The sequence below is a fragment of the Abramis brama genome (genome assembly GCF_963993115.1).
Source record: "Abramis brama genome assembly, chromosome: 4".
NCBI classification, from domain to species: Eukaryota; Metazoa; Chordata; class Actinopteri; order Cypriniformes; family Leuciscidae; genus Abramis; species Abramis brama.
The window spans coordinates 21,621,194-21,643,836 of NC_139966.1; the positions used below are offsets into that span (position 1 = coordinate 21,621,194).

The following is a 22,643-nucleotide window of genomic DNA, read 5'->3' on the forward strand; positions in this document are numbered from 1 at the left end:
GATCCAGCCTAAGTAACATTTGTGCCACGTAAACAGAAAATAGTCCCTCCCCCAACCTAAAGTTAGCAAAACAAAAAATAGGAGCAGTCAGTTTAGTGCAACAGTAACTTCCCCAGTCACCAACTAGAACATGGTGAGATAATAACCCCTCACAAATAACAAATCCACACATAAAGTGCTTTTTAAAAGTACTCTAGCTCTGCAGCTTGCTCTGCACAAACATAATAACGAAATATTTTAATATAACCCCAATGTTTCAGATTAAATAGAAAAATAAAGGAAGAGTGGTGCTTTTTATCTTCTAACAGACTTTAAGACTGGTAAAAATAATAATAATAAAAAAATAAATAATAATAATAAAAAAAATAATAAAAAATAAAAAAAATAAAAAAAAATAAATAAATAAATAAATAAAAAAAAATAAATAAAAAAAATAAATAATAGAAAAAAAGAGATAAAATCCATTACATATAAACATAACAGTGACTTTAGCACAACCTTTCATTGACAGAAAAAAAAAAAAGAAAAAAAGAAAGGGCCTTAAAATAAATTAACTTAACTGTAGTCCCACATCAACAAGCCTCCTTGTTGTATTTTGCATTATTGTTTACCAAACTTAGACAAGCGAAGCTAAGCCACCTCACGCAGAATGTTGTCTTTAAAATACGCCATGGCCTCCGCTGCGTCTTGAAACTGCTTATCTGTCCCGTTATACGTGATCCGAAACCGGGCTGGATGTAGAAGACCATAGCGAACCCCCTCTCGTCCTCGAAGTAGTTTACGGACCTCGTTGAACGCCGACCTGGCGCGGGCTACGCTCGGTGGATAGTCAGGAAAGATGAATATGGTTGAGCCGTTGTGTTGTAGCGGGCCTGATTCCCGTGCGCGGCGGAGGATTTCGACACAATCTTGATAGTAGTGCAATTTTGCTATAATCACTCTTGGTTTGCCATCCATCCGTTTCGCCTGTAAAGAGCGGTGGGATCTGTCAATCAGCACGTCTTTATCCATTTTAAGGACTTTTTTAATCAGCCTTGAAACAGAAGCGGGGGTGCTGGAACCATCTTCCTCAGCTACATTCATAATGCGGATATTTGACCTCCGCATTCGGCCTTCCATGTCCAAACATTTCTCCTGTAGATTTTGAACATTTTCCTCCAGCTTGCGCACCGAGTTTTGTAGCTCTGTGATATCATCCGAGCATCCTGAGAGTCCTCTTTCCATGTCTGACACAGTTGTTCTAATCACTTCCAGGTCTGACCGAAAAGCTGATGTGTTGTTAGCTATCTCCTGTCTCACTGCTTGTAGCTCTGATCTAACTCCATCAAACTCTTTAGACATGATTGACTTTAACTCGGTTTGAAAAAGCGTGGTCATCTCCGTTTTTATAGAGGACAATAACTCTTCCTTCATCTCCGTCGTCATATCGATCTTTTCTCCAGTTTGATGAGCTTGTTCAGCCATCTCGGGGGTCGTGTTAGCGCCGATGCCAACGCTAGGTGTGTCGGTGCTCGTCTTGTTAGTAGAGGCCTTGCCCGTATATTTGTATTTACGCAGGTTGTTCGCCATTTACATTTATTCAGGGGATAAATCGTCTTCAAAGATGCAGGACAGTCTTGGATAGTCTTTTTGTATCACACATTCGACTAAAGCACCATTTAAAAGGGTAAAAAAATATAATTTGTGCAGAGCTCTCTAAACTTGCAACCTACTCCATTGCCTGCTCGCTAGCGCCCTCAATTTATGTTGCTTTGAACTATTTTCGTTTTGTACCGTTTTAATTTTTAACCTAGGTGCAATTTCTTTGACAATAGAACTAGACAACTAGTGGCCAATTTCTTTCAAAATTCTTACAGACCTCTAGGGCCATGAGTCGAACATGCCCACTGGGTTTTGTTCCAATCATCCTCCGTTAACCTTGTTTAATAGGTTGTCAAACTTCATTGGCCGATGGCGGCCATGTTTTTTTGTGATACGCCAATGTCCTCATAGACATAGACACAGGGTTCGTACACCTTTTCCAAGGTCAAATTCAAGCACTTTTCAAGCACTTTCAAGGCCAATTTTAAAGCTTTTTCCATCACCTTACACCACCGTAAATTACATACCAATACATAGTCAAAATTATTATTTAGCGTTTTTATCACATTAAAAGAGATAATGCTATAATATTTAACATTTTGGAGATGTTATCTGACAGAAGATCGGATCGGATCTTCTGTCAGATAACATCTCCAAAATGTTAAATACCTTTTGACTAGTAACCAAAAGTTCAAATCATAGTCTCTGCTGCACCAAATTAACTGATATAAATAGTGTAGAACATTGCATAGAAACTGTGTCTATTCCTCGTTTAGTGAGATCAAAAAATAAATCTACTGCAGGATCTAGAAAAAATCTAATTGTTATTAAACCAGAAAATGTTGCTATTAGTAACCAAAAACAATTTCTAAAGCTAGGTCTTCTAAACATTAGATCACTCACACCTAAGGCAGTTATTGTAAATGTAATAGTCACGGATAATAGCTTCGATGTACTTTGCCTTACTGAAACTTGGCTTAAACCTAATGATTATTTCGGTCTAAATGAGTCTACTCCATTAGGATACTCCTATAAGCACGAACCCCGTCTGATTGGTCGTGGCGGCGGTGTTGCAGCGGTCTATAGAGATATTCTCAATGTTACTCAGAAAACGGGTTATAAGTTTATTTCGTTTGAAATACTTGTACTAAATGTTACGCTCTTAGATGTTAGAAAAAAATCCATATTATCTCTAGCCTTGGCTACCGTATATAGACCGCCTGGGCCTTACGCTGATTTCCTAAAAGAGTTTGCAGATTTTCTCTCAGATCTATTGGTCAATGTAGATAAAGCATTAATTGTTGGAGATTTTAACATACACGTAGATAATTCAAATGATGCGTTAGGGGCTGCGTTTATAGATTTATTAAATTCCTTTGGGGTCAAACAAAACGTCACCGGACCAACTCATCGTCTTAATCACACACTCGATTTAATTATATCATATGGATCCGATCCAACCGATATAGATATCATTCCACAAAGTGATGATGTCACTGACCATTACTTGGTAACTTGCATATTACGTACTGCTGTAATATGTCATGCGGCGCCGCGTTTTCGACCAGGCAGAACAATCCTTCCATCCACCATAGATAATTTCTCGAGTTGCTTGTCTGATCTGTCTCAGCTGCTGCCTGAACCCAAACAAACAGATGAACTAGAAGAACTAACTAGCACTATGAGCACCATTCTCTCTAGATCATTAGATGTTGTTGCACCCGTTAGATTAAAAAAGGTCACAGAGAAAATTAAAGCACCATGGTACAATAATACTACGCATGTTCTAAAGAGAGAAACCCGTAATTTAGAGCGTAAATGGAAACAAACTAATTTAGAGGTCTTTAGAATCGCGTGGAAAGACAGTATGTCACGTTATAAAAAGGCCCTAAAAGCGGCCAGGGCTGAGCATCTCCGCAAACTAATAGAAAACAACCAAAACAATCCTAGGTTTTTATTTAACACCGTGGCTAGACTAACAAATAAACAGACGTCACCTGAACAAAATATCCCGTTACAGTTTAGTAGTAATGATTTCATGAACTTCTTCACTGAGAAAATAGAAAACATCAGAACCACAATTGTAAACGTTCAATCCTCAATCGCACCTTATAATTCAGCCTCAATTATCCCCCCGCAAGAACAATTACAGTGCTTTACAACTATAGAACAAAAAGAGTTAAATAAACTTATCACTTCATCTAAAACAACAACATGTTTATTAGATCCTATACCAACTAAACTACTGAAGGAAGTGTTACCTGTAGTGGAAGAGCCTCTCCTCAATATTATTAACTCGTCTTTATCTTTAGGTCATGTTCCAAGAACATTTAAACTGGCAATGATAAAACCTCTCATTAAGAAACCACAATTAGACCCGCATAATCTAGCAAACTATAGACCCATTTCAAATCTACCTTTTATGTCTAAAATACTAGAAAAAGTTGTGTCCACTCAACTGGGCTCTTTCTTGCAAGAAAATGATATCTATGAAAAGTTTCAGTCAGGATTCAGGCCGCATCATAGCACTGAAACTGCGCTCGTTAAAATCACAAATGATTTACTCTTAGCTTCTGACCAAGGCTGCATCTCAATACTAGTTTTACTTGATCTAAGTGCTGCGTTCGATACTATAGATCATACAATACTCTTAGATCGACTACAAAATTATACTGGTGTTCAAGGACAAGCATTAAGCTGGTTTAGATCATACTTATCAGACCGCTACCATTTTGTCTATTTAAATGGAGAAAAATCGATCATAATTCCAGTAAACTATGGAGTGCCGCAGGGATCTGTGTTGGGCCCTCTGTTATTCTCAATATATATGATGCCACTTGGAAATATTATAAGGAAACATGGAATTAGTTTCCATTGTTATGCTGATGACACTCAAATATATATTTCATCACGGCCAGATGAAAACGCTAAATTATCCAAATTGACAGAGTGTGTTAAAGATATAAAAGATTGGATGACGCGTAATTTTCTTTTATTAAATCCAGACAAGACAGAGGTAATACTTATCGGTTCAAAAAACCGCCCACAGAACCTCTCACAATACAACTTTGACATCGTAGGATGTCCTGTTACTTTATCCTCTACAGTAAAAGACCTGGGTGTTATACTCGATTGTAACCTGTCTTTTGAAAATTATATTTCGTATGTTACAAAAACAGCCTTTTTCCACCTTAGAAACATTGCTAAGCTACGTAATATGCTATCAGTTTCTGATGCAGAAAAGTTAGTTCATGCATTCATGACCTCGAGACTAGATTACTGTAATGCTTTATTAGCCGGTTGTCCTGCATCCTCAATAAACAAGCTACAGTTAGTCCAAAATGCAGCCGCTAGAGTTCTTACTAGATCAAGAAAATATGATCATATAACACCGATTTTATCATCACTACATTGGCTACCTATAAAGTTCCGTATTAATTATAAGGTATTGCTACTGACTTATAAAGCCCTAAACGGCTTAGCTCCAGTCTATTTAACGGATCTTCTATCACCCTATAATCCATCACGCCCTTTAAGATCAATAAATTCGAGGCTTTTGGTCATACCTAGGATATCCAGATCAACCAAAGGAGGGAGAGCATTTTCGCATTTGGCTCCAAAACTCTGGAATAGCCTTCCTGATACTGTTCGTTACTCGGACTCACTCTCCCAGTTTAAAACTAGATTAAAGACGCATCTTTTCAGCCAGGCATTCATATAATATTGTTAATCTCACAGTTTCAAACTACAATCCGGCCTCTAGTTCATAAATGCCAGAGGAGAACTGGCCCCCGACTGAGCCTGGGTTCTCCCAAGGTTTTTTTTTTCTCCATTAGGTCACCTGATGGAGTTTTAGGACACCATTATGTCACTTGATGGAGTTTTTCGGTTCCTTGCCACTGTTGCCTTTGGCTTGCTCAGTTGGGGATATTTTGGGGATATTTAATTTAATTTTATTCTATCAATCAATAAATTCCACTAGAAACAAACTTTGTTGTATTATTTTATTTTAATACTGTGAAGCTGCTTTGATACAATCTGTATTGTGAAAAGCGCTATACAAATATACTTGATTTGATTTGATTTGATTTATAAACAGCCAAAATTGTGTTTCGTAATCAGATATTTAAGCAAATCACAAGTTTTATTTTTCAAAATATATCACTGTCTAAGTAGATGCCTATGAATAATACTTTTCATTATATTAATGTCCAAGTATTGCTTCCCAGATAATGTGATTTTCAGGCTGTAAAACTGAAGTAATTTCAAGGGCTGAAAATTAGTGGTGGGGGAAAAAAATCGATTCTGTTCAGTATTGCGATATTTTGCGCACGCAATTATATCGATACAGTAGCGCAAAGTATTGCAATATTTAATTATAAAATTATCTGTTTTACTTTCGGGTTATAGTAGGGTTGCCAACTTTGTCACTATGAAATGAGGGACAAAAGGTGGGCTGGTTTTGTGCGAAAATACAGTGTATGATTTTTAGCCATTTGTCATAATGATAGCTAACTTAATAAAATATTAATACATAACTCTCATGCCTTGGCAACGTACAGTAGGTTTAATAATAGTTTGTTCATTTACAGCAGCATTAACACAGACAAATAGTAAAGGTAATAGGTAATGGTTCAATTAAAGGACTAAGACAAAACACTTGTGACTCCTGCACTGTAGGTTAGAAAAATTCATGTTAATCTTGCATGTGACAAACTAAAAATAACATAGCTTCTGTATGCTGTAGTTTTGCAGAGGAATCAAATAGCAGACTCAGAACATGCAACTTCTGTGCACACAAACAGTGGTGGGGAATAAATGGTTCACATTCTTATTCACTCAAACTATATATGAGTTGGAACAAAATAAATCATTTAAATGCAAGAGAAGAAAAGAGGGGCATGCCTCTGCTCACCAAGTCTACTTTTTCCATGGATATTTTTGGCTGCCCTTGACCGATTCATGATTTATCTGATTTATCATGACAGAAAGCTGTTGCTATGGTAGCACTGGCCGTAGTATGTGAAATAAGTACTGTATGTGCTTCACCTAGTAATTATAGTATGTGCAACGCACCTAGTATGTGCTTCACCTAGTAACTAGTTTACCTTCTGTTAGCAACGCTAGCCACGTTAGTAACACCCGTTTGAAACAAATATCATTCAATATTGCACTCACAACAAGACCGATTCCCATACCCACAGGCAGTGATACGGACGCAGTAAGGTATTGCAGTAATACGACGAGTGATTAAAATTTAAACAACGTCATTTAAACAACCAAAGCGGGACAAAAACAATGAAAACAAGTCACACAGGCGCAGCCATCTTGGATTCCGTATCGGAATTCTTGCTCGGTGTCCTCACGGTTGTCCAAACTTCCGAGCGGCAAAATCCGAGGAAAGGGGGCGTGTTGGTGCGTGTTGCTAGGCAACGTCTGTCTTCCTAGTCGGAACTCCGACACGGATGAATAATAGAACGCAGCATTACTCTAACTTCCTTCAGATCGACCCCAACACCCAGTGCAACCACATAAAGTGATTTTACGTTAGCAAACGTTAACAGACGTATTTTAATGACGTTAACTACCTAACTTATAATATCGGCAAATGTATTAACTTTAATCAAATTTACCAACCATGTAGCGTTCACTAAGTTCACATTGCATATCTTTTTGTGCAGCATCGGGTGGTTCATCTAATTCATCACCTCAGCCACCAGATAGGCCTAATGTTAACGTTACACCCAGACACCCAGTGGACGGTAGGTTTCTGCAAGAACATTTTACTTAATTTCAGACTTTAATGCACCCACACTGAAGAATTTGTCCATTGAATATAATGTTAGAAAAATTAAACCATACACTGTCAACTAATGATCTGTAGACCATCGTTCTTTTGTTACTCAGTATAGTTTTTATTAGGGAATGGGGATCGAGACCCGGTTCTGAAAGGACCCAAACTTTCTCTAAAATCAATAAGGTCCCAGCTTATCGGATACTGCTATCAGTGTTTCTAATGATGGCACCGGAACTCGGTATTAAACGGGCCCGGGACTGTTTATTATCAGGCTGCAGCTTCCGCCTCCATTCTGTCACGCACACAGCGCCCTGCAGAGACACAGACGCCGCTTCATCGCTGTGGAGTCGGGGAAGTTAAGTTAGCTCCAAACTACTCAATTTGCCGAAAGCTACGCTCCTTATGTGCAATAAAACCTTCGCGAGTAAAACGACTTTTTTCAGTACACCTGTGTGTAAGGTAAACATGTAGAAAGGATTAATTATCTCTGTCCCCAGTCTCTCATCCTGTATGTTATTTACAAGCACAGCTAACGCTAGCTTGCCAATTAGCCAAACGTTAAAAACAGTCTAAATAGAAAGCTGTCTGTAGTCTTAAAAACTCAGCTGTTGGCTGAGACAAACCAGCCGCTTAGTTCTACCTGGTAACATTACCTGCAGCCAGTGAATAACAGCAGAGAGGAGGAGGGACTGATACAGACTGATTTCTAAATGTCACTCAGTATTGTGATGTCAGATATTAAGTGACTTTGCTGTTGTAAACATGAATGTGCTGCTCTAGAAACAACATTTAGCTGTATTTAAAACATTAGTCTAACATGTCTAATCCTATAATTAATTTAAAAACAACCAGGCAGCTAATATGCACACTTCAATACATGTTTATTTATTGCAAGTCATATGTCATCTCAATATATAACAATGTTATCGCACATTGAGTATTTTCCTCATAGCGTTTTGGGTCTGGTCTTACCAAATAACTGTCACCAAATAAGAGTAAAGTATCGATAGTGGGATCGATAAAGACTCTGATTGTTAAGCAGTCTCATTAAGGGTATCATTATCAATAAAAATTAACGATCCCCATCCCTAGTTATTATTATTTCCTACCATTCTTTTATAAATGTCGGTCTCATCTTTTGAATCACAGCCGAGGTTTCAAGACTGTTTGGCCCATACGCACGTGGAGGGAGAAGGTTGACAATGCGGCGATCCACTGCTGCACCCGTACAACTTCACTCATACACCCATTTATTCTGTTGTCTTGACGATAAAAACGTGGAGTTAGTCCCCAATCGATGTGTTAAACAGAGGCTCGCTGCTGCAGGGTTAGGGGAGAAACGTCTTACATTTCAAGGTAAATAAGACATCATGACTACAGTGTAGACTCTGTTTAAGTGGATGTCTTTATAATGTATATGAATTTAAAAAGTCACCTTGAAAACCTGAATTACTTTTTATGTGAGAAATTTCAGTTGTTATAGTATGCCTTCTCTTTTCAGGTATTCAGTCAAATCCAGAGGAGTTCAGAGAATTCCTTTTAGCGGCATATCCTAAGCTCAGACAGGGGGGTGGATTTGAACTGCTAAAAATATCTGGAACAACTCGTAGTCGTGAACTGGTCCTCATCCCCTGTCCCAATGATGGCTACCATGTCCGATATCTAAAGGAACCACAAACTCAGATTGGTCATGCAACAATTTTTATCCGACCACTTCAGAGGAATCTGAATCTGGATCCTGTAATTTTCCACTACTGTTCTCTTCTTAAAAATGTAGACTATGAATGACGGTCACATTATTATTATTATTTTGTGGAATTTTAAAATGATCTTTCCTACAGATATGTGGACCAGAATGCAGCAGTGAGCTGGTTGGGCCAGTCCAGAAATGTGTGACTTGTGGAGAAGAATTCTCTTTTTCAAGTATTAAGGCTCATAGTGATGAATGCATGAGGTGATGAATGTATCAGTGAATCAGTGATGAATGTATCAGTTTATGCATATTGCATGTGTAGCCATCAGACCAACAGTTGAAAAGCATCGTGTGTGTTTGTGTGTGGATGTTGAATCAACCTTGTAGTGCAAAATGTATAACAAAAGAAGAGGGCAAATGTTATGACAAACAGCATCTATGTGATGTTCTAAATATGAGCCCATAAGTTCCTCTTTGTATTCCAAAATGGCAAAAGACCAAAAGTGTCTGCATGTCCTGAATATTGTTCAATTTAAAGGTCCAGTGTGTAACAATTAAAAGGCTTTATTTACAGAACATGGCAGAAATAGAATAAAATCATCATAACTATGTTTTCATCCGTGTGTGATCACCTGAAAATATGTTACCTTAGAACAGTGGTTCCCAAACCTGTCCTGAAGGACCCCCAACACTGCACGTTTTCTTTGTCTCCCTAATCAAACACACCTGATTCAACTCATCAGCTCATTATCACATGGGTTAATGAGCTGATGAGTTGAATCAGGTGTGTTTGATTAGGGAGACAAAGAAAACGTGCAGTGTTGGGGGTCCTTCAGGACAGGTTTGGGAACCACTGCCTTAGAATGACCCTTTGTTTCGAAAAGAAAACGCAGTAGTGTGGCTGGGGCCTAAATGGATGTTAAAGGAGAACTCCGGTCAATTTTAACATTGAGCTCATTTTTTTGTAAATTTGGAGTGCTGTCAGAACAGAGAACAACAACAAAAATCGGTGTTGCCTACACCATGTTATCCTCTTTTTAAAATTTGCACCCTGTTGACTTCAATGGGGCAAGTTTTAAACCTGCTTTTAGCCTCTTAACGTCCTTGATGTGTCATTACAAGTGCACAGCCCAATGTGAGTGATTCCTTCAGAGTGAACACGGTGAATCTGACTGCAGTAGATGTGAAAGATATGAATAAAAATGATGTTATTTCAGCCAGCGCTCATACCTGTATTTACTTCCTGTTTTCGGTCGAAGTCCACAGTAATCGATTGTGGAATTGGAATGACAGGAAGTGGAATTAAATTCATGGCAATTCAAAGAAATTCCACACAGTCTCACAACAGAAAGAATGTGTTGAGTCTCGCATGCATTCAGTGTTAGGAAGGTTACTTTGGAAATGTTATTGCTTACTGTTATTAGTTACCCATTATAAATGTGGTTTGGATTACTTTATTTGGATAACTTTATCAATTAAAGCAATTTCGTTTTAAGTTGATTAGTAACTAACTGAATTAAACATTTTACCTCAGTAATACAACTAAATACAATTACATTAATTGTGTAATTTAATAACAGAAATTTCATTTCACATAACTATTTACTCCTCAACCCTGCATACATTTGTTCTAAAATAGATATTGATCAAATTCTTGAAATAAATTACCCCCTCAATGTTGTTTAATTAGTTTTGTTCCAATGTAATTTTCATTTCAAAGTAATCACACAAACACAGTTGTTGTAAATGCAGTTATCATTTATTCCAATGCAAAAAATTACTGAGCAACACTGTTGCATCTAATTCTCAATAGCTCCTGAAATGTTTTTTCATTGAGTCTGCACCGTTCTGGTCTGAATATCTTTCCTGCAACACTAAAGATTCTCTCAACAGGTGCAGAGTGAAGTTGTAAGGGACTTCTGAAACTTAAAAAGTCCAGTGTTGCCCATCAAATTGTGCTTTCAAACAAATGTCCACTTCAAATTGTTTAGCAACCATTTTAAATACTTGGTTAAAGTAAAGCATTCTGGGAAATGGAGTCATGTTCCATCATGTTCCACAAAATTACAATTACGGTACAATAAATCAAGCTTAATGATTTGTTCTGTGACTAGAGCTTTTAACATTCATTGCTTTAATGTAATCTGTACAAGTAGTTCAAACTAATATCATGTATAATGCAATCATATCTGACATAATGTAAAGCTTAATTGTTAAACACTTCACTTAAAATATGTATATGAATTTCTTTGAATTTTTATTGAATTGCAATTCTGCTTCCTTTAATTCAAATTCAAATTGTAATTCTAGATCCTGTTTTTGACATCAATTCAAATTCAAGAACTGAATTAAGGAGTCATTCTCAATACAGTTCTGAATTGTGCACAAGCCTGGTGGTGGTGGTGCAATTGATAAGACTATGCCTTTGGTGTGAGAGACCCAGGTTCAATCCACCATTGTGTCCCTGAGCAAAACACTTAACCCCTAGTTGCTCCAGAGGCGTGCGACTTCTGACATATATAGCAGCTGTAAGTCGCTAAATGAATCAAATGTAAATGTAAAATGTTTCTACAGACTCCATCGGTCCTCACTCATGGAGTCTGTCATGTTGAACATACATGTTTCTACAGTAGCCCAGAATAGACAAACAGAATATATATATATATATATATATATATATATATATATATATATATATATATATATATATAATATGTATATGGTATTTTATTTTTTTGTGCATTTTTCACGGCCACCATAGCTTTTCCTTCTTTTTAGGAAGGAGAGAGTGAGGGTAAAGCAAAGGGGTTATACTGATAGATGCCACTAAATCCTACACACCTGTCCTTTTCGATGTTTTATTTTAATATGACCTTCCTTTTCAACTTGTAATAGCACAGTGCAGTCTTTATTTAAATTTGTCTTGCAGGGTGTTACGTGACGCATCTAATGGAATAGCAATGCTGACAACGAGCTCCGGCAAAGCCTTAAAAAATCTCCCTCTCTAGACTCAATATCATCTCTGAAAGTGCAGAACTTGAATGTAGAAGTTACAAGGCATGCCAAAGAAACAATTTGATTCCAGTCACAAACTTCGTAACAGGAAATTATCGAATATCAGTACTCGCTCCTCTCTGAAAATAGCGGATGCACTGCTGAACCCGAGCGACATGGACACACTGGTGAAGAAAATAACATCAGAAGTCCTGGCGGGCGTCGATAAGGCTTTGGAGAATAAAATTGATCCAGTGCTAGAGAAATTGTCGGCAGTAGCAACACACGTCGAGCAGGTGGAAAACCGAGTCACTGAAGCTGAAACACGGATTTCGGCGGTAGAAGACACGGTCTCAAGAGATAGAGCGGATATGAACGAAATGAAAAAAAAGCTTGACGCGGCACTGGAAAAAATAGACGACCTGGAAAACAGGAGTAGGCGGTGCAATATTCAAATAATTGGCCTACCTGAAGGGGAGGAAGGGACTAACCCGGTCTCGTTCCTTAGGACCTGGCTGCCCAATCTGCTTAACACCGAGTTCAAGAATCACCAGGTAAATTCGCTTCGCTATGACATATCCAGCGACTCTTCGAGTACAACACAACGGCGGCGAAAAATTCTTCAAACAACCGGCAGAGGCGGAGTCTTTTCTGGACAGGCTGTCCGAACCAGCAACCTCCACTTCGTCAAGTGCAAACCGCCCTGGAGAGACATGGTAACAGACTGCACATTACATATTTCTACTGATGCTTCATTCATATGTTAAGGAGTTCAACGGTCTGAGGGGGTAACATTAGACGATTAAAGGGAAAACGTAATAAGGAGAATATAACGATGGTATGACTTAAAGACTGAACCATCAGCATTAATGTATAGAGGGCTGTTGCCGCAGCAGTGTGCCGAGAATCATATCAAAGCTTTCGGACCCTGCAATGCTCTTTTTGAAAATCGCGCTTTTTTTGATTATTATATGAAGCTTCGGTCATGTAATCCCAGATAGCACACGTACGTCGGGCCGACGTTGGCCCGATGTGCAAAGTTCCATCGGCACGATGTCGCTCAGAGATCGTTTGCTCATCGGCAATATGTCACCTCGGCGTCGGCCTTTGATCGCAAATGATCTCCGGCCGATGTTTGAACGATGCAAAGCTGTAAATCTTTTGGCAGCTCTGCGTGGGTTTTATAGGACCTTTATTTATATAGGTCGGACCTTTCAGCTACTCCTTACATTAGACACCATGCGCTGCTTTCATTGACGCACGCACTTACGAACACACGCGCGCACACACATACACACACACACACACACACACAGAGCGGAAATCGCGCTGCAACACTCACTCAGCAGCACATAAACTGTAGTCAACATTGCCCTGAGACTTAAATTGATAAAATAGCTTTGATACTGAACACATGCAACTTTCATCCCTCAAAATGGCCATATTCAAGAAAAAAAGTGGAGTAGTTTTACACTTCCACCTCGCACTCTTTCAACGTTAAACTGATGGAATACATGCTCTGCTTCTGTGAACAGTAAACCCCGCCTTCTATGATTTGATTGGCTATCTATTTGGATGGTCGCTGTAAGGTAGACCAGCCTAAAATGTAACTTTTAAACCTTTTTTGCCATCCTAAAAACAGTCAAGAATAGCAAGAATTTCCAATATTGAATTTCCAGTTTGGCCATTTCTAACTATTGACACACTATTGTTATTATTGACGTATAATTATAGGACTTGTCCCCCTCAATGTCTATGTACATATTTACAGCCCTGGAGTTACATGACTATCCAATATGAAAAAATAGGCTATACTGACATTGAAAAATATCTTCTTAATTTTGTGTGTAACTGTCTCTAGTATAATGAACAGACACAATTCAAGTTAAGACATTTTAATGACACCAGAAAGAACTCCAGGAGAAAAGGGATCAAAAAGGAACAGCAACAATGTAGAGAAGGATTCTTCCTGGCAACCTGTAACAGAGTGAAAAACATTGAGAAAAAGCAGTTAGGACTAAAGCTAAGAATAAAATTGTCATTACACTGGATAATATAATTAAAAATCTAACAACAATCAAAGGTACATCAGCTGGCAAACCATTTAATAGTTTAATAGGTTTAATAGTCTATTTAAAGGGAATAATTGTGGTGGGGAGTTTGCTCAAACTATGGCAGCGATACAGCGAATAGTTGTTCTAAAAGACGGCGCCGTCCGCGGAGCGCTTTCAAAGGCCAGTGAAAGCATACTGTCAGTTAAGTTGTAAGTAGACGCTAACTGTTTCTCATGGGTTCGTATGGTATTTTAAACATTTACAGGGGTAAGTCTGTGATTTTATTGCCATCCAAATCCATAATGTCAGTGTTTTTTTCTCACCCAACCCGCGTACATTTCTGAATTGCTTCTTTTATAAAGAACACCGCTTTCTCATAACGCAGTGGAGCAGCCCCTGCACGAGTGAATAGAGGGTTTTCACCTACGTCACGATTTGGTCAGTTACCCGGATGCGCGGCCATATTGGAGGTACTCGGATGTAAACAACGGCATGGATTGCACTGTTTATGTACTACTGAACACATTGTTACACTAATTTCTGATGTCTAAACCACGGGAAAAACACATGGAAGCCGCGAAATCATATAGAGAAGGACTTGGTAAGCAGGAAAGAGCTCAAAATTTTCAAGCGTGACCTTTTCAACGTAATTGCGTATTACTTGACGTCTTCAACGCGCATCACAGAACAGAGCAAGGCGAGCGTTTGTGCTTATAAAACTTAAACTTTTTTATTTATTTTGGAAATGACCGATCGTTTCGCTAGATAAGACCCTTATTCATCGTCTGGTATCGTTTAAAGCCCTTTGAAGCTGCACTTAAACTGTCATTTGGACCTTCTACCGTTTGGGTCCCAATAGAATCCATTACATGGGGGGAAATCCTGGAATGTTTTCATCAAAAACCTTAATTTCTTTGCGACTGAAGAAAGAAAGACATGGACATCTTGGATGACATGGGGGTGAGTAAATTATCAGCAAAAGTTTTTTTGAAAGTGAACTTCTCCTTTAAGGTAATATGTGGTAAAGATCTGAACGAGCTAGCTTCTCTAGTCCTTACTTCTTTTTCGTATCCCGACATTGGCTACGTTCAGATTGTCAGTCCAAAAAAAAGCACATGAAATCCGTTTCAAGCTACATCCATATGTGGTTCAATATCCTATTCAAATCACATATCAGGAAATCCACCAGTCTGAACGCTCTTTCTCGTGGTTTATGTGACTTTCTCACGCCACGTAAAATATAAACATCAGACGTTGTTATAGGGAACATGCTGAAAGTCGCTGCCGAAACAAGGCTGTGTTGATGCAAAGTGCCGGACGAGCAGAAAATTATTATTTTTGAAAGGTATTTTGAAACCGGCGCGGATGAAAAAGAGTTGTGCATACAGTACCAGCCTCCTACAGTTCTGCAGCTCGAGACGCAGTAGTCCAGCGCGGCGGCTATACATTTCCATATTGTAAAATTTAAATAAGAAAACATTTATATTGCAAATGCAAACCTCTCCATCAACGCAACATCATTGCCGTATTGTCAAAGAGCTGCGTGGACATACAAATCGGATCTGAACAGTTGTGATACACAGTGTGGACATCATTTTCGATCATATTCCAATCGGATACAAAGATAATAGGATTGACAGTGTGTATGTACCCATAGTTAACTTTTATACGTCAACATTTTAGCCATAGTTAACGCTTCATTTACACATGTGGCTGATGCTGTGCCTCTCTCAACCACAAACGCCATCTTTCATCAGTTTTTTGCACTCTTCTCTTTAACTTTCGGCAGTCTATAGAACTAGAAATGTTTTTTCTCGGTGCGACCGATGAGTACAGACCAAAACTTGACCATTTTTCAGAAGCAATAATCAGCCAAATTTGCGAGTCCGTTCAGTTCAGTGGCACTGTTTACGTTCAGTACCTCCAAAATGGCCGACTTCCGGATTGATGACGCGTCGTGAAAACCCTCTATAATTGATTCTCGAGCCACCAATATCAGCAGATTCAGCAGCATCGCCACGGGCAGCACTGGGTAACATCACACGTAAAAGGAATATCTTTAGCAGCTTTCTAAGGTATGGTTCGGGGAACACGCCTATAAATGGTATACCTTTAGTTAAATTATACCTTAAGAGTCTTCGTAGCACGCTAAGAGACAACGTTATTGGGAAACCCAGCCCAGGTGTTTATGAATGAGACACTGAATTAATTGGTTTTAAAAGTGTTTGAATTAATGATTCAATTGAGTATCTTTTTTTAAAATAGACTGGAACATGTTATTCTGATGTATGTTATCGTGATCTCCATTTTAAACAAAACAAAAACGATTTTAAACCAAATAGATTCTCAGTTTATCCTGAATTAGGGGCCGTTCACATATCGCATCTAAAAACGTGTGGAAAGCACTTTCTCTTTCTTTCTACAAGCGCTTGCGCTCCCGTGGCGTCTGTCGTTGCTATGCAACCATGAACTGTGTTCTCCATGATGACGAGGAAGTATCAGCAAAGGATTAATTGATTTCTAGCCCTTGCATTAGCTTTACTACTAGATATATTTATGGAGATGAGAAATAAAAACTCGCCCTGTACAGCTATGATCAGCTGTTCAGACGAGTTTTCCATGTTGTTACGGAAAGGCCAAAGCTGATCGGTTGGGTTTTGTCACATGACCTGCGGTGCGCTTGTGGCATTCTGAAAAGTTGAGATGTTTTCATCTCGCTGTGGCATATGTGCGCCTGTAAAAAAAAGCACGCCACATCGCATGCACGTCACTTCTATTATGGTATTACCGGTGTTGTCACACTTAATTAACTGGTAGGGAAATATCGGAACGTATGACTTACAGAACAACCTAAGAACGTTTCGGGAAACACGTATTAACGATAAGGTACAGCTTAAGGTATAACTTAGGAACGACGTAGCGTTAAGAAGGTTTTGGGAAATTCAGCCCTTATCATAATTAATAATGTGTTTCCTGAAACGTTCTTAGTGTTGCGCTTTTATTGAGCAGGTCATGCAATAACATAAATTAGTTATTTACACCAATAATGTGATGCGGCTGCTGGGCAATCTGGTGAGTTTTGGAGGTGGAGCATTAAAGAGAGGGGTGTGTTTGTTTGGGTTCATTCCAAATATCAACAGTGTCCAACAGCGTTTTTGAAATATCGCCTTCATCCCACCTTAATATCTGGCAGTTTTTTTTATGTCCATCTATAGTTGCCATCATCTGAAGTCTTCATCAAGTCAAGTCAAGTCTATTTGTAATAGCGCTTTTCACAATACAGATTGTATCAAAGCAGCTTCACAGTATTAAATTAAAATAATACAACAAAGTTTGTTTCTAGTGGAAAAGGCTGATCAATAGTATTATTGATTAATTAAATTAAATTAAATATCCCCAACTGAGCAAGCCAAAGGCAACAGTGGCAAGGAACCGAAAAACTCCATCAGGTGACCTAATGGAGAAAAAAAAACCTTGGGAGAACCCAGGCTCAGTCGGAGGCCTGAGGCCTGTTGCACAAAAGTAGAATTAAGACATCCGGGATAAATGACTCAGCTGAGCTCAATGAAGCCAAAACATGTGCGTCCAGGCTTAATTGGTTGCACAAAGACCAAGCCAGGATAAGCAGACACGGATTCATTAAGCCAGGTGAAACCAATCCTGGATAGGTGCGCGCTCACGGCTCACTCAAATAGACCCCGCCACAGATCACAGATTAACTGATTTACCATGGCAACTAGAGCCGCGTACTTTTCCCCGTCGGAAGCACAAATCCTCATGGAGGCATACGAGGAGGTAAAAGATATAATTAAGAAGAAAGGCAACACCGCCACAGTGATAAAGCAAAGAGAAAAAGCGTGGCAAAGTATTGCAGACCGCCTGAATGCGTAAGTAGTGCACAATTACACACTCACCGCTCCGCTGAAACATCACAATTACAATTCAAATATTTAATTCACATCTCCAAAAACGCAGTTGTACTGTAATTATGAAACGGTTAAATTTTTAATTGAAATGCACTGCAGATATGAGTGAAATTGTGTAAAGTAACTCCATCACACTGTATAAAGCTATGATAAATTATTATTAAAGCCTTACATTATTATTTAACGTTACTACGCTTGTTACAACACAGAAGGGCAGACACACGGATAAGGTAAAGAGTATTTATTATAATCAACCAGCAGAGAGTTTGGCAGTGCAGATGAAGGTGAGTGGATCTGAATTAGTCCCGATGATGTAGACTTGAATGACTCAGTTTGATTTTCTTGCAGATGGGGAACGGAAAGAGATACCAGACCCGGAGAAGACTCAGGAGGACACAGGAGACGAAGACCCACGAGGAAGACTGGAAGGCTGGGAGAGGAATCGACGGAACAGGTAAGTAGCAGTGGAGTCCTGAAGGTAAGCAAGGAGATAGTGTCTAGATGCAAACGATACCGGACAATGAGTGAGAGTGAGAGCGGGGTTTAAGTGCTGGAGGTGATTGAAGACTTGATGATGAGCAGGTGTGTGTGATCAGTATTCGGGAGAGGAGGTGCGTCGTGATTGAGTGAGGGTGGAGTATGGCGTGATTGTAACAACGCTCAGTACGGTTTAATCTTAGCCGTTGTACTCTGCTTCTTATGTTGTCCACCGTTTTTTTTGTGTGTTTCTCCTGCTTTTATTAATGTAAAGCTGCTTTGACAGAATGAAACAATTGTGAAAAGTGCTATATAAATAAAATTTAATTGAATAAATAGATGAGCTATAATAATAATCACTTTAATTTATATAGCGCCTTTCAAAGGACCCAAGGTCGGTTGCTCACTGCACTGCAAAAATGTCTTTCTTACTTAGTATTTTTGTCTTGTTTTCAGTAAAAAAAAAAATATCTAAAAAAAATCTTAAATATTTTCTTGAGCAAAATTACCTAGGAAAATAAGCAAAAAAATCTGCCAGTGAAACAAGAGAACTTTTCTAAAATTAAGTGTTTATGGAAAAAGTAAACTTATTTCAAGAGAATTTTTCTTATTATATTGACAGATTTTTTATTTTTTTTGCTTGTTTTAAGCACACATTTACTTAAAGTTTATATTTTTTGTCTAAACTATACTTATTTTGCTAGGTCATTTAGCAAATCAAGAAAATACATCTTTATTTAAGATTTTTTTTTGTTGATATTTTTACTGAAAACAAGACAAAAATACCAAGTCATTTTTTGCAGTGTGACTCCATTAAATGTTCTTGTGATAAAGAATGTGTGTGTGTGTGTGTGTGTGTGTGTGTGTGTGTGTGTGTGTGTGTGTGTGTGTGTGTGTGTGTGTGTGTGTGTGTGTGCGCGATGTAGATTAAACATGAACGGGCCAAAACGGACATGGCAGCAGGTCAAAATCAAATACAAGAACATTCTGCAGAATGGTATGGTCCCTGACTAATATTTAACAAAGCACAAGCATATATTGTACCCAGAAGGTGCCTGCTCACACATTGTCTGTACTGTTTTAGCAGTGAAAAAGAATACCCACAGACAAGGCACGGGTGGTGGGTCACCAAAGGCTGACCTTACCCCAGCAGAGGACATGGCCTTGGAGCTAAATAAAGGCAGGCCCGTCTTAAGAGGGGATCCCTGGGGGGAAAGAGACGAGCATACGTTCCTCCCAAGATGCCACCCGCTTCATTCAAGGTATGTCCTTCCATCTCTACATGGGATACAACCACATTCATATTGAATCAATTTGGACTGTCTGACTTTGGTTTACCTATTGCCTTGCAGTGTCTGGCAGCACTGTGTTCCTGTTAGAGCCACCAGCACAAGCACCAGACGATGCTGATCCAGTGAGTACTCCATCAAAGGCATACTGTAGGCCTGGCATGTCTTGTCTACTAGCTTCAATATGAATCCGATTAAATGTGATAGGGTGAAAGCCCCAGTGCAGCAGCAACAGCACATGATGGAGACGATGATGAGGAGGAGACCATCTCTCTGGATTCCAGAAGGCATGAGGTATCATGTTAAGACTGTGAAAGTACTATTTACTCTACAATGGTGAGTCCTCATCAAAATCAAAAAATCTAATTTCTTTTACAGGACCCAGATGCTATACAGTGGGAAAACCAGCCTGGCAACATAGTGCGTATTAATAAAAGGACACCACATCCTGCCAAATTCCAGCTGCGCTAACTGTATTGTGTTCACAGAGCTCACAAGCTATCAGAAAGTTGTATGGCAACCACCTCCGGCGCCAAATAGAACTGGCAGACATAGACATTCAGTACAAGAAGAAAAAGATGGAAAATCTTGCACTGGAGTCCGAAATAAAAAAGAGGACAATTAGGAAACTGGACCTTGAAATAAAAAAACTTGAGAGGGAGGTGAGATATGCCTTCAATGTACACTGTATGCTAACTGTAACACAAATGTATTAATCATTATTTTTCTTTCCTCCCCCAGCTCCAAGAAGATGACACAGCTCAAAATAAAAATTAGGTATATTCTCGTAAAGTCAAGTGAGCCATGACATATGAGCTCTTATTGTGAGCACACAGGACGGTGGCATCTTTCTAAGGTTTTTTTTATTTTCCCAGCAATCAGTACAACCAAGTCATCGTTATAAGGCACCGGCCTCTTTTGCCCACCCCCCCAGCACCAGGTGTGGCCACTAGCCTATATGAAGGCCCAAAATTGTGTGTTCCTTTCTGCTCTGACAATGGCATGCCCATTCTTGCGAGATGTGGTGGATGAAGAAGCACTTGTGCTGAGGAGAGCCTTCAGGCGAGAAAGGGTCTTCAGGGACCGGTTGGACCCACTGGCCTTCCCTGATGACCATCTATATGAAAGATACAGGTTTTCTGCAGATGGCATCAGGTATCTATGCAGACTACTGGGTCCCAGGATTAAGCACCGCACTGCACGGAGCCATGCACTGAGTGTGGAGCAAATGGTTTGTGTGGCCTTGCGCTTTTTTGCTAGTGGAGCCTTCCTGTACTCAGTGGGGGATGCAGAACAGCTGAACAAGGCCACAATTTGCCGCACAATAAGGATTGTGTGTCTGGCTATCAAAGCATTAGCAGATGTCTTCATCTCCTTCCCTGGCCACAGAAGACTCTGTGACATCCAAGAGGAGTTCTATAGGATTGCAGGTAAGAGGATCTACAAATTACAGGACAACTGTTAACACATAGTAGGATACTCATTACTTTGTGTGACAGGTTTCCCCAATGTCATTGGTGCAGTGGACTGCACACACATAAGGATAAAAGCCCCCTCAGGTGCCCATGAGGCCGATTTTGTGAATAGGAAATCCTTTCACAGCATTAATGTTCAGGTGAACATAACTTTTTGATATTGTCCATTGACGAACACTCTGCATTGCCAGTGATGTGCATTGATTGGTGTAATATTCCTCATCTTATGATTTCAGATGGTCTGCAATGCTGACTGTGTGATCAGCAATGTTGTGGCAAAATGGCCTGGCTCAGTCCATGACTCCAGAATCTTTCGGGCCTCTGAAATCTATCAGTGCCTATCACAAGGTAAGCCACACAACCCCTATTTATAACCATCATGGCTGTGTCAAGAATATCACTGTTTATGAGGTAGTAATGATGAGATTTTGTGTTGACAGGTGAATTCTCTGGTGTGTTGCTGGGAGACAGGGGGTATGGCTGCCAGCCTTTTCTCCTGACACCTTTCACAGACCCCCAGGAAGCACAGCAGGCCTACAACCATGCCCATGCCAGGACCAGGGCCAGAGTTGAAATGACCTTTGGCCTCCTGAAGGCACGCTTTCACTGCCTTCACAAATTAAGGGTCAGCCCTGTTAGGGCATGTGATATTACTGTGGCTTGTGCTGTCCTCCACAATGTGGCCTGCCTGAGGAAGGAGAGGGCCCCCAGAGTGCCACCAGCCATGGACTGGGACAATCCGGCAATCTTCCCTGATGACGACGTGGTCGGCTGCTGAGGGACCAATATGTGTTGAATTATTTTAGTTAGTATGTGTGCTTTCAATTTTGGTTAAATATGTCCTGCGGTGGCAGAGGAATTTGGGTTTTTTTGGGTTCGTTTTTTTACGAATTTGGCCTCTTATGATGTTTGTGCGGTATACTGTGTGTAATACAAGGCTGCAGGGAGGCTACTGCATCCATTCATTTGTCTGTTCAGTTGATGTGTATGGATTTGTCCTGCATTTATTTTAGTGTGCAGACATGCAGGGTGTGTTATATACAGACCTTTGAATGTGTATGTATCATTTTGTATAATATGCTTTGATTCTGTGCTTTCCATCTTGTAGAGTCACTGTGACTTCAGTTTCGAAAGGAGATGATGGTTTACCTGCTTTGTTTTGTCCTTATTCAATAAAGGAACATAATGTTACACATTGTGTTTTTATATTCATATGGAATGTGTATTTGTGTATTTGTTTATATGATAGTACTAGGGCCACACTGAGGAAAAAGGATAGTCATAAATTTATGAGGCTGATTCTTTCTGCAGAAAAGCTACATATTCTTTTTACAGTTTTGATACTTATGACAATGTG

General features: G+C 39.4%; 2 protein-coding genes across 2 annotated transcripts in view; one reads left to right on the forward strand and one right to left on the reverse strand.

Moving 5' to 3' along the window:
• Positions 1-22,643, reverse strand: part of LOC311081149 (uncharacterized protein) — a 434,400-nt gene that overhangs the window by 100,785 nt on the left and 310,972 nt on the right. The gene's annotated exons all lie outside the window — the stretch shown is intronic.
• On the forward strand, positions 20,809-22,417 carry LOC311081412 (putative nuclease HARBI1; the record flags this gene model as incomplete). The annotated part of the gene is made up of 4 exons (XM_084111951.1): positions 20,809-21,241; positions 21,311-21,426; positions 21,523-21,634; positions 21,727-22,417. The coding sequence occupies 4 exons, from the start codon at positions 20,809-20,811 to the stop codon at positions 22,062-22,064; spliced, it is 999 nt and encodes a 332-aa protein (XP_083968077.1). The 3' UTR covers positions 22,065-22,417.